The following is a 13,976-nucleotide window of genomic DNA, read 5'->3' as shown; positions in this document are numbered from 1 at the left end:
TGTGTGTATGATTTATTGAATATTCATAATATGGATATTAAATATTTTAGAATCGCAGCAGCAATGCGAGTAGAGATACAGAATTAATAACTGTATAAATTAATAATTGTATGACCAATGACCTCATACATAAAATTACCAGTTTAGGTGACAGAAGGCGAATCCAATTTGTAAACATTAAATGTGCTAAGGAAAGAATCTTTCCGATTTTCAACAGGACACGGCTGAAGGGGCGAGCTGGTTTCGACTGCGCCCATGCATCTCCATTGTCCAGAAAGTTCATTTTGCTTATAATAATCTGAGTAATCACAGTGAATGGTTTGACAGTATTTCAGCTAACACGTAAAGAGACTTGCTAGCTTCGTCGGTCAGGCTTCGTCTTGGACACAACGCGGATAGTTAGGCCGCCAGGTGTGGCACTTTGGATTACGTTTTTATAATAAATTAATGATAGTTTGTATTGTTTTGGTAATATATTTTCTACTCGTATACTACTCGTTTGGTACTCGTATAAACCTAAACTGAGATAATAAATGAATAAAAGGAAATAATTAGTGAAACTCTGACATAAGTAATAATTAATGAGACTAAATGCATTTTCACATTATCCGATCCGATATCGGATGTAGGACTGATACCCATACATTACAGGCGCTATCTTGGATTTTTTCCATTTAAATCCTTCCGACATCCGATATCGGATCGGATAATGTGAAAACGGACTAAGACAATAGATACCTTGTTAGTGATATATACCTATGCCTATGTATATCCCACCAAAAACATTCTGTAAAAAATAGCCGTCTCGATGGAGCTGCTTGTTTATCTCTAAAAAGTAATGAAATCTACATAAAGTTCCTTACTGCGATTTCTTTATTATTATAGTTAACTAGCCTTCGCCCGCGGCTTCGCTCGCGTTAAATTCGAAAATCTCTCCACAAACTTCCATCCTCCATTATAAGGAAGTGGGGGATATAAAAGAGACAAAAAGTAGCCTATGTCACTTTCCATCCCTTCAACTATCTCCACTTAAAAAATCACGTCAATACGTCGCTCCGTTTTGCCGTGAAAGATGGACAAACAAACAGACACACACACTTTCCCATTTATAATATTAGTATGGATGTTGTGTGACTTGGCCGTTGAAGTGTAGTAGTGCTGGCGACAGATTGGTGCAATGGTGTCATGGAGCACCTGGTTATAAACTTCTTTATACCCTTGTGTATAAAGAAGTTTATAAGTTTCATATTCGATGGTCCGAGCTAAGGTTCGTAAAGCCATGAAGCCGAGCTGATAATCATTGTCGCTAAACGCCGATCGAAACGCAGTCTGAAGTGGGTGATAAACGTACGATACGAGCAGGTATGCGTACTTATGGCTCGACGACCTTTTTCGATTGTGTGTCACCGTAAGTACGCGTAAAAACCGCTGCGCATAGTAGTCGACCATCCAACGCGTACTTGCTCGTACGCCTATCACCCACTTGACGTCGCGCCAACACTTTATGGAAAAAGCGGGTTTTCGACAACTACCAATAAGATTTTAGACATTCAAAAATCTTCAATAATACTCAACTGTTTCGGTCGCACTCGTTCAAATATAGGATAGGATTGGTATGAGCGAGACGGTCAGGAGATTGATTGTCAACATGATATCTATCATAAACACCGTTCGAAATGGCCTCATTAAAATCTAAATTTTAAATATATTGAAAGTAATATTACTAATCATTGACGTCACGCTCAAAATGAAAGAGATAGAAAATTTGACAGTATGGTACTCTTTTGCATGATTGTCATAATTCAAAATAAGAACGATGGCTTGCGTTGTAAACAGGGACTGAAACATGACACGGGCCCCTTGCGTCATCTATATACTTTTCACTGTATCACTTGTAATGCCGTTGAACTACCGCGTGCGTATTTTTAAAAAAAAACGACATTTTTATTCAAATGACACTCTTAGTGACATCTAGTGACATAGATTTACGGCTGCCAACGGGGTACGGCATTTAGTATGGACTCTGCTGGTCCTTTATAATCGTCCTTGCTCATAGTGTAGATTTTTTTTATGGTATGGCAACAAGGTATAGAGGTATAGACCTTCTTGCCGTTACGCCATTACTCATTATAACATACTTACTTCGTAACCCATATCGTTTCTTAGATCTAATTACGAGCGGCCTCGGCACTTTCTTTAATTCCCTCTATAATTTATTCAAGTCTTTATTGTTATTTTATGATACGTTTAACAATTGCCAAGCCATTCGATCGTAATGAACAAAATGCGTGGAACGATATGCAGCGAGCAATATTCTAATCAGACATGCAAATATATTGACACTTATATCTCTCTGATACACTTTTTGCAAATTGAATTATACTACCATGAAGTAAAGTTGAGAATGAACCAGAAGGATTTGATGGTATACGAGTTTGCTAAAGTTTGATAGGAATGGCAAGCCGGGCGGCATAGTCATATTGCTATATGCCAATCGCCACATAATTTTGCGGCAAGTTATAATGAAAATTGAAAGGATGTTATCTGGAGCGGTTCTGTATTAAGCGTAATGCAATCTGTCTTTTATTAGTCTGTGCGGTGATGGGGATTGCAATGCGTATCGAAATCATCATTTTCAATCAAGAAATCAGCTTGAATTAGTCGATTTGCATGCGAATGATCTTACCACTAGGTTAAATTATTATACACTGATAGTGCGTAATAATAATATCCATTATCTATGTCTACATTCTGCGAATTGAGAAAATTTACATCAAATTACAACTACCTCTGTACAAACTCAGTAAGGATTGTGGCATCTCATCTAATCAAATAGTATTTTATGCAACAGGCGTTTAAATGAGGTCAAAAAAGACGAGTGGCGTGGGTAACAATTTGAGGCGAAGGCGAGTATTTTTTGACTCAGTTAAACACCGTTGCATACAATACTTTTCTACGACCATGCACTTACTTTTAAATAGTTTTCTAGAATAACTTTCTTGAAATTCGCACTGTTTCCTATAAGTATTTTGACTTGTCCTCTGCAATGTTTCTGCACTCACCCTGTCGCTCGCACTCCCCCGCGCCGCCGCCCGCCCCCGGCCGGCGCCCCGCGGCCCGCTATATCCCTTAAAGGCATCCTCACAATGCTGTAAGAGTTATATCGTATGCGTGGGCGCGCGGGGCGCCGGCCGGGGGCGGGCATCTTTTATGTAGGGTTTTAACGATCTATGCACGACACGGTAAATGACGAATAACAACACGGGAGTAGAAAAAGATTAATAACCCTTAGTTGATGCTATGGGAACATCAACGTTTACATGCAGGTTTTACTAAAAACGACCAGCTTTGAATGTTTACTAATCCCGCAGCCTTAGCGTTTCGAAGTCATTTTTTTGTAATCCTAAACGATGCGTAGATGGGTTCCCTCTATTTGGCATAACTTTAATTGTCCGAAACAATTTTCGCATAACAGACTTCGCATAATCGATTTTCGCCGAATGTTAATCTGGCACAAAACGTATTTGTCATAATCTAAAATAATATAATACGAATATTACTTTGTCCGAAAATAAGTTCGCATAATTCAGTTTACGCCGATTGTTTTAATGAATAAAACTAATTCACATAATTGCATTTGGCATATTTATTAACACTTTCGCTACCAAGAACCCGACTGTCGGGCACACCGCTCGTAGAAGCGTAGCCGATTACATGGGTTTCCCCGTATGTAGCGAAAATGTCGTAGCGCCGCGTAGAGCCCGGTTTCGAAAGTGTTAAAATCAGAATATCGGCCCATACTAAATGATGTCAAGAGAGTCGGTTTGGTTAGGTTAGAACTGCGACCTCAAGAAATACAACATCTTGACAAGAATTTCAAAGACAAATTCTTGACAAAGGTTAGAACTGCAACATTAATAAAGTAGTATTACCTATGATAAAAGTTCTGCGTGGTAAATTTAGACTAAACCATGTTATGCAGAAATAATTTATGCATAAAAACCATTCGGCGAATAACCTTTATGCACGAAATATATTCGGACAAACAAAAATATGCCTAAACTAATTATGCGTAACTATACTATGCCATAACAGATTATGCGAAAGGTGAATTATGCCAATATAGATTATGCCAAAAAGAATTCGTGATTGTAAAATTATGCCAAAACAAGGGGAACCTGCGTAGATATGACACGGCAACTGCTGGCTGAAGCTGACTCGATGAATAACGACACAAACAGTCCTGATCCTCAATTGCCATTGTCTTCCTTTAGCTCTGCTGCGTTTACTATGGCGGCGGGCACAGGCAGACTCTGCCGCAGCGCAGCGCACTACCGTGCCATGTGCCGAGCGCTGGTTGCATAGCCTTAGACCTGTCACATTCTAATGTAGTCTCATGTCTCTCCTCGGTGATACGTGATCAAACACTGGTCTAGACGGTTGTCATATACTAATAGAGAAATTTCTTTCTCCCCAGCGTTGCGTCTGGCACTGCGGCGGCGGCCATCGCTCCCGCGACACAGCCGCGGCGCACTATCGCGCCGTGTGCCATGCGCTGGTCGTCAAACCTAGATCACTCGTAACATAGGAACATCTTTCTTCCCAGCACTGCCTCTGGCATTAGATCTCCTGTCGTACACCTACATACTAACTAACGTGCGAACATCTCTTTACAGCGTTGCGTCTGGCACTGCGGCGGCGGCCATCGCTCCCGCGACACAGCCGCGGCGCACTATCGCGCTGTGTGCCGCGCGTTGGTCGCGGAGGCTCTGGAGCTGGCGTCCTTCCTCGCGCGGGTGCGCGTCGGCGGCGCCAGGGACCTGGGCGCCGCTGAGGAGTCCGTCACGCACCTGGATACCCTGCAGTTCTCTGATTGGGTGAGTTGAGAATTAGACAAACACTTTTGAAATTTTAAAAGCAGTTCTTTAGAATCCAGAAAAATAACTACAGAACCACTTGAACCCCAGATGAAAACCTCTTCTGTTATAGCATGAGTACAGGCAAGCGAGTAAGGTCGCGCGGTAAATGATAAAACATCTGGGACGGCCTGATATTTTATCATGCTGCCTGGTGTATATAATTAATAGAATGCAAGGCATCAATCAGCATCAGCTTCAAAACTAAAGATTTCTGTTATACGTTACAAAATTCTAACAGTTATAACAACGTTGAATAATGAATAGGTTATCCTACAGGTTTTGATGTCAGGGATCAGAAATGATATGCGTATTTCGACACGGCAACCTTAGGCATAATTGAGAACTTAAAGTAACATATAAGTTCAAAATAATAGACGGTACGGCAAATTTAATGCAAAAAATATTTCAATTTCAGAAAATATGTTAGTTTCGTGTAAAGTCTGTTTCCATAAGTATCTAAATATTTGTTTTAAAGTGATGACATCATTGACGTCACATTACACCCGCTGAGTATCCCTAATGAAGGGAATACCTCTGAAACTGGTATGCGCTGCGTGCCGCCTAGGTGTCCTACGCAATATTAATGACTTTCCCGGAAATTTCACCAGCCAGCCATGCCGTTGATTATTTATTGGTCTTATTGAATACAAGTTAAATTATTAACCGTGGCGTGAAATGAATTAACATTATAGTTGCTTTTATCGATGGTTAATAAACGATTTAGTAAACCAAAGAGGATCGAGTATTATAGAGAGTTACCGTTGAAGTAAAATGTGTAATCACAGTGCATAGACTGCCATCTCTTGACATAGGCTTAAAACTTTTGAACCTCAGTTTTGACAATTTGGTCCATATTCTTAGCTTGATATGTTTTAAAATGTCAAATATTAATATTAGCGCCATCTAGCTGAGCGTACCCCAAAGGTGTAATGCCATCTAGGCCACCGTCCCTTTTTCCGTATGGTACTGAGGTACGTTTTTTTCTGTCTAAACGGAGTTATATATGTCTTTGAGAAAACGTAAGAAATAAAGGTATTTTCAATATGTCAGTTTGGCCAAGTAATGTCTCGGTTAGTTATTAGACTTGCTTAGTAAAGATATTTCATACCATATGCGCAAAATTGCCATAGGGGTGAAATATTCCAATACATAATTATATTCCAAAAAAATACAGACATGATAAATCCACAATATAATGCATCTTAATGTGCTTATGCGTAACAGAGTTATAATTATAAATATTGTAATAAAAGGACCCTACTTCGTACCTGTTAATTTATTTCCTTTATTAGGTATGTGGAAATTGACTAACATTATATCAACTTTCCGTTTGTAGTCAAACCGAAGGATTTGGAGAGCCCTTCAAGTATGTAGACAAAACAAATAAAAATGATGCGTTGTTCAATATTTATTGTTTAAATTTATAGCTTTGAACTCCCTCTTAGGTGTTACGTTTGAAAATATTATAAAATATTGTTTTTTTAGTGAACGAAAATTAATGCATGTTACAAGATGTCACTTTTCTTTTTATATTAATAAAGTTGTTCGTCAGACAGCTTAAATACCTAATAAATAGGGCTAAACTGTAATTGGCACCTGCTTATACCCAAATTATAAACAGAATCTGCAGTAAGAGCTTGGTAAAATAAGTTCAGTGTTACTTTTGGACGACCAGCTTTAACTACTTCCATAATAGTGTGTTTATTTTCTTCCCCGTAATTTGAGCTCCTGCCGCTTTTCTCATAGCAAAGTGTCTTATCGTATTAAACTGATTGCTATTTTGTTTTTCCAGGCGCGGTTTTGGATGCAAGTCATCGGAGAGTTGAGAATGGGTGTTAAGTTAAAGAAAGTCAGTTATTCACGGACACCAATCGAGTACGAGTTGACCCCGTACGAGATCCTCATGGATGATATCAGATCCAGGAGATATACTTTAAGAAAGGTTGACGGCGCGATACCACCGAGGCAAGTTCAAACTCAAGACCATGATAATTGAAAATGAACTCTTTTACTCTCCGAATACTAAACTATATTACACTTTAAGTTCTCGCGCTTTGTACACATATTTAAAGTCACACACAGGTCGAACGCGATTAATTAACATTATTTTTACCTTTTTTCCCAACGTTTCGGCCAGGTTGCACTGGCCGTGGTCGCGGACGACTGACGTCCCAGCAAAGTGTCACCGGAGATGTAAACAACACAAAACTACCCGACATTAATTTATATAAATGTTCGGGGTAGACAAATAAATATAATCTACCCGCTTTTAGTTATTGTTTATTTCCCACCGCACGACACACAGCACTCACAACATCCGCGCACTGGTCCGAAGATAGATCTTTTGGTTTGAACATTTGAATCACTGGTCCCCATGTTGGCGATAATCTATACCCGTCTTCCCTGTTAAAGACATACATGTGTTACATTTATATAAATTAATATCGGGTAGTTTTGTGTTGTTTACATCTCCGGTGACACTTTGCTGGGACGTCAGTCGTCCGCGACCACGGCCAGTGCAACCTGGCCGAAACGTTGGGAAAAAGGTAAAAATAATGTTAATTAATCGCGTTCGACCTGTGTGTGACTTTAAATACTAAACTATATTGCTTTTGTGTGTATGGACTAAAACATTTCTTCATTACAAAATCTTGTATGAAACAAACTAAGACCTGATTTAGACGGCGTGCGAACTCGCTTGCGATTTTAGTTACATTGCGGGCTGTTGAGGGTACACACAATTCTGCGCAGCCATCAAATACCGCAATGTAATAAATCTCGTATGCGAGTTCTCGTACCGTCTAAATGGGCCCTAAGTCTAAATGAATAAATGCGTTATATTTTCTAATCCATTAGGACTGGCCACTAAATGATTTCTTTTTTTTACAGTGTAAAGAAAGACGCACACGCAATGATTCTCGAATTTATTAGAAGTAGGCCGCCACTAAGAAAGGTAAGATATGAATATTGAGTTCACTTCCCCAAAAATATCGTCTTATCCCCATGCACATATTCTCACATGCCTACATTCAGGATATTTGCAGGGGCTGTACTGAAGTCTAATTTTGGTATATTTTGGCCTCGTAACTGCTTACGTGGGAGAATAGTATTCGCATATTATTGAAACGCACCTAATAGTCCATGTTGGCATAAGCAAAGAAATGTATGATTCTAAAAATTTCATTCATTGCCTATGCCGCCTATGGGCATTATTATTACGCCGTGTCTTGCGTGGGCGACGGTCGCGCGACCGTCGCCGTCGCGTCTCATACTTCCATATCGACATCTCAATTGTACCTACCATATTCTTAGAAATAAATATTATGATTATGATTATGATCGATAAGGTTTGATTTCGTATGTGTCGCATCGCCGTCGCGCGACCATCGCGCGACCGTCGCCCACGCAAGCCACGGCGTTATTAAATAAGGGTTCCTTTTGTACCTTTTTGGTACGGAACCCTAAAACATACTATCATTTACATTGGGGTTAGGAAATAACCGTTGAACGTAACAGGGTTGTGTTTTCAAAATGACTGGCGTTTGCCCGATCCTTGATTATACACATTTCCTATACTTAGTACTCGTATATAGCTTGGTACCTACAGACAACCTATTCTGTGATTATAAGAGAATAATGTTTATAATGTTCATGTGCACAGGCATCAGAACGCAAACTACCCCCACCACGGCGAGAAGCGACCCCTCGGGAGAAGCTGCTGGCCTCCATCCAGGTCGGCAGGCAGCTCAGGCCCACGCCCTACTCCAGGAGATTATGTAAGTACTTATTTTATAAATGAATAAGTAGAACAGGTCGATTTACAAGATCTGTGTGTATAACCGAATGAACAAACGCTCACGAAACGCTCACGATAATATATCTTTCGTAGCTATCTATCTCTATCGCTCTTGCGTATTGGCGCGACAGAGCCAGACTACATTTCTGCGGCGTATCGTTTCGCAGAAATGCCATTCGCCTACGGGACCTGGCACGAATGGAACGAACGAGTGAATGAAAATATGCATGCGTGTGTAGCTCTTAACAGTTCTGTTACGATTGTATACCAATACTATTTGGATAAACTTTAACGCATCGGTGCGTCCCCATCGCACTTACAAATAGTGCGAAAAGGACGGCCTGACGCTATATCATTTATCACGCGACCGTGCTTGCCTGTCTGGGGAATCCTTGGTCTCAGTCCACAGCCGGAGCGTCAGAGGGAGGAAATCATCGTGCGGTTTAAGCATAGCGTGCGACCGTTTAAATAGACCCGCTATTTAAACGTTGCGAAAACTAGCATGCAAGTTTCGTCACTGAAATATTTGTTTGGCGTGCTGAATTTGTAAATTAGAAAAGCACTGAAAAAAAATAAGGCAAAACTTGCTTTGATAACCTTAACCCTTAAATGCATGGTGATGTATGTATATATGCATCATATATTTGATGGCCCGTGGCTCGATATGTAGCTATCCACAATCACATTTATTGCTTAATTATTATTCATTATTTATTACTATTTAATGAACAATTAAATAAATTAAATAATATAATGATTTACTATTTATTATTTAAGGATTAAGATGAAATGGCGGAAAAGTGTAAAAAAACAGGATGATGGCGATTTTTAGTATGTGATTTAGGCTGATTTTTTCGAAGTTAGTAATTAGTTTATGTTTAAACATTTTATCATAGGGGTTTCACAAATAGTGTACCTTTTTAATAATAGTCATTTTTTTTAATAAAACTTACCAATAACGATATCCATACTAATATTATAAATGGGAAAGTGTGTGTGTCTGTTTGTTTGTCCGTCCTTCACGGCAAAACGGAGCGACGAATTGTCATGATTTTTCAAGTGGAGATAATTGAAGGGATGGAGAGTGACATAGGCTACTTTTTGTCTCTTTCTAACGCGAGCGAAGCCGCGGGAAAAAGCTAGTATTTATATAAATAAGATTTGGCCTATTTAAATTCTAACACTGATTTAGTATAAAAATCGATCTCAAATATTTTTTTTATTATTTTTCCCAGAGTCAGAAAACCATTGTCTATCACATATATTCATATCTCGTTAAAAGAAAAATTCATGCATTTACGGGTTAAAGCTGTTACGTGATCGTTTGATACATATTTCCATCAGGCGGACCGTATGCCTGTTTGCCACCGACGTGGTATAAAAAAACTTGTAGTCGTGTGTTCAACTGGCTATATATAGTAATAAATGTACGAAATAATACATTATTTTTTTCGGGCAGTCTTGCAAAAAGAATCAATTTTCCATTATGACTGTACTACACCTAATCCTTATAAGTATTCTCCGAAAATATAATGTAGGTACTCTGAGCTTTATCAAATATTTTACTACCTTGTATTTTTATAACCCCCAGCACACCCACGCTGAATACGAAATAACGAACCTGTTTCAACATTACTGACGTGAAACAAAAATATTAGCATGTTTTTATTTTCTTCTAACAACTCCGTAAGCCTTTAGGCTCTTGTTGAAGTTGTAAACATTTTAATCTGAGAAGGATAAACGAAAGTTACGGTCACCTTCAAAGTTCAACATTGTGCGTAAGGGCCCCCTCACATCTAGCGTCTCGCGAGCGTAGCGTCGGGCCAACTGTATGGCAAAGCCTGACGCCGCGACGACGCGGCGTCTTTTTCTATACAGTTGATCCGACGCTACGCTCGCGAGACGCTAGATGTGAGAGGGCCCTAAGGCAGCGTTCCCACTTATGCGTCGCGTGTCTCGGGGCGCGCAAGGGGCGTCCGCGCCACGCCGCTTAAGTGTAATTCAAAAAACGTCTCCTCAGTACATTTTGTATAGGAAAGACGTAAGACGCGCCCCAGGTGGCGTGGCGGCGGCGGGGCGCGCGCCGCGCCGCTTGGCGGCGCGCCTTACGTCCTTCCTATACAAAATGTACTGAGGAGACGCTTTTTGAATTACACTCAGGTGGCGTGGCGCGGACGCCCTTTGCGCGCCCCGAGACACGCGACGCATAAGTGGGAACGCTGCCTAAGTACTAGGCCTAGCACATGATTGCATGGATTGGATGATTTAAATTTGAAAGACGGGAGTATATCTCGCGCCAAACATGTGCTAACCCTGCTGACATATTAGCATAGCTTGTGTTTTCGCGTGCGAGTTCATATTCATACATCAAGCTCGACTTGAACTGTAGACTCGCGCACGAAGTTGTGTTAAACCGCCTGGGTTATGATTTATTACCTACAGACGACCGGTCTGGCTCAGTCGGTAGTGACCCTGCCTGCTGAGCGGCGGCCCTGGGTTCGAATCCCGGTAAGGGCATTTGTGTAATAAGCACAGATATTTGTTCCTGAGTTATGGATGTTTTCTATATATCGTCACTGCTTTTAAAAAATCTCGTATCTCACGCTGTTCCTCAAAGTTAAAACGCAGTAAGTCTATAGGCATTCCATACATACTTACTACAATTTTCTTTTCATTGACAGACGACGATACAAGTTTTTTTTAAAGTAGTGACGATATATAAGTAGGTATGTATTTATCTATTTAAGTACGTATATCGTCGCTCGCTTAGTACCCATAGTACAAGCCTTGCTTAGTTTGGGGCTAAGTTGATCTGTGTAAGATGTCCCCAATATTTTTTTATTTTACATGAAGCTCGACTTGAAGTGTGGACTCGCGCGCGCAAGTTGTTTTAAACCGCATGGTTTATGATTTATCATCAGATGATTAAATATAATTTTGTGCCGTTTTAAAGCAAGATGTAGCTAATTAATAGATTGAATGATGCTATTACAAATCGCACGTATCAACGATGGTCATGAATATACGATTTATTTATGTATCTCAAAATACCATGAAAGTAGCCATGTGTCATGTATCCATTAAAACAGATTTAGGACAGGGTTTCCCAAACTTTCCTCTATCCTTTCCCGTGTACATAGTTCGTTTTGATTTCAGACCATCGCTCCAGAACAAGCTTAGTCACCTAGCCCTCAAAGTGTCCTATCCTTACAACCCTCGAAATTATTTGGCTACGAAAATGTGAAACCTTTTTTGGACTTGGACAAATTTCAAGAGTATTGATTGCGTTTTAAAACATATGTGAGTTTAATAAATTATTTTGTGCTCATATTAAAATAAAAAATAAAAAACATATACGTATTTCACTTTATATATTATGTAGTATTTAAAATTAATTGCAATTCGCATAACAGCGGCAGGAGAACAGAAGAAGAATTACAATGATTGCCACTATGAGTAAAAAGCGCGTAAAAAGCGCCTGCGGAAGAAATAATAGCAATGTTGTAGAGAGAAAAGTGACGTGTGATGTGACGTAGGCGTATGCTGGAGCAAGTGACCGGGAGGTCGTCGGTATTGTTTCACTATACATCTTCTTTGTTAGGAAATAGAGCAGTGTTTTGCATATGCTTGAATTGAAACTCCTGTGTAAAGCTATTTTTAGTCGGGGTAAATGGTGAAGGGTCAATTTTAAAATATCTTCATTACGGAGATATTTTAAATTTAAAGTGAGTAAGTATATACCTACGTATAATAATCGAGTTTTTGTAAGTACATTTTTACACATACGAATTACATTGAACGTGAATGGTATTACAGATTTTTCTCATAGAATTGCGTAGATACAAAAAGATTGTTACTTATCAGATGATAGATAGTCTGACTCTGGATATTACATCACAGTGATGTTGCTGAATAGATAATATCTAAAATGAATATATTAAGAAAAACTTATACCAATAGCGTGCGAACAAGATAATATTCAAAGTGGAGCTGGTACTTGATTTATTTAGACCAAAGGTTCTCAAATGTTTTTTCTCACGAGTTATACAAATGATTAATCATAAAGAAGTGATTAGGGCACCATTTATGTATGTTCTAGTATAATAAAAAAATTGACAGCCTGAAGTAGTGTGTTCATGCGATCCTAATTACTTCAAAATTTTCAAAATTCTATAACTAATTTAAGATCCTAATAAAACAAAAAAAAAATACAATGAAGAGAGAGACATCGTAAAATAAAGTAAATGTCGTAAAATAAAGAAGTACCTAGAGTGAAAATTGAGAATGTACCTAGAAACACATGTATGAATCCCATTATTAAATACTACCATGCCCCGTGTGATGACGGGTGGTTAAGAATTTCACCACCCCCTTTCTTCCCGTGGGCGTCGTAGAAGTCGACTGTGGGATATGGGTTAAATTGTGGTGTAGGCGAGAGGCTGGCAACCTGTCACTGAATGTCACAATTTGGATTTCTTTCAACCCCTTTTTGCCAAGAGTAGCGCTGAAACTTAGTAGTTCATGTGCTCTTGCCCTTTATGGGATACATAAATGCACCGAAATTGCTGGAAAAGTTACAATGTCTGATGACCACACAGGTCTCATGATATGACAGCATCATGCGCTGAGCGCTGGTGACGAAACTAGATCGTCTGATATCACTGCGCTGTCGCAATCTACTATCTATTGACGATCTATTCACAACAATGTAATCGGCGGGTGCCTAGATTTATAAGCGTGATTTGAGTTTAAAGTTACATTGCTTAAATCATTTAGGAATTACTAAACAATATAACTTCATGCATGACTGTCTCGTACATGCGTTAAAAATAAATATAACTAACACTCTTCTTATCCTCAGGGTTGACCCTAATAGTGTCGGACCATGCTAAGACTGCTATGCAGTTTGGCAGATAAATTTAAAATATAATCGTAAGTTTTTTTTTTATAAAAAAATAAATTTAAAAAAGTTGGCAGCAGTTTTAATGTCGTAGATAGGCTTTGCAAGTTTTATGTGGTTTTATTTTAAACGATACACTTCTGTGAAATCTTGATTTTACAATCTTTACATAACACATTTATAGTATCTGCTAACAAAATAGTGGCCAACTTTGTTTGACTCTAACAATGTGGTCTACCTAACAACCTAAGTAGGTATACAAGGATACAGCTAATAAGCAAACAAAATCATCAAATGGTTCATCATCATCACCCTCCTTGCGTTATCCCGGCATTTGCCACGGCTCATGGGAGCATGGGGT

The 13,976-nt window shown here is 39.2% G+C and overlaps 1 protein-coding gene across 1 annotated transcript; it reads left to right on the top strand.

The window, feature by feature from the left end:
- The first annotated feature begins 4,745 nt into the window (after positions 1 to 4,745).
- LOC125226780 (protein spire-like) lies at positions 4,746 to 12,029 on the top strand. Its single transcript, XM_048130865.1, has 5 exons — positions 4,746 to 4,877; positions 6,712 to 6,884; positions 7,809 to 7,872; positions 8,581 to 8,695; positions 11,872 to 12,029. The coding sequence occupies exons 2-5, from the start codon at positions 6,724 to 6,726 to the stop codon at positions 11,901 to 11,903; spliced, it is 372 nt and encodes a 123-aa protein (XP_047986822.1). The 5' UTR covers positions 4,746 to 4,877; positions 6,712 to 6,723; the 3' UTR covers positions 11,904 to 12,029.
- Positions 12,030 to 13,976: the final 1,947 nt, after the last annotated feature.

The sequence above is a fragment of the Leguminivora glycinivorella genome, chromosome 6 (genome assembly GCF_023078275.1).
Source record: "Leguminivora glycinivorella isolate SPB_JAAS2020 chromosome 6, LegGlyc_1.1, whole genome shotgun sequence".
Lineage (NCBI taxonomy): Eukaryota > Metazoa > Arthropoda > Insecta > Lepidoptera > Tortricidae > Leguminivora > Leguminivora glycinivorella.
The sequence above is the reverse complement of the archived record's forward strand: the minus strand, read 5'-3'. Positions and strand labels throughout refer to the sequence as shown.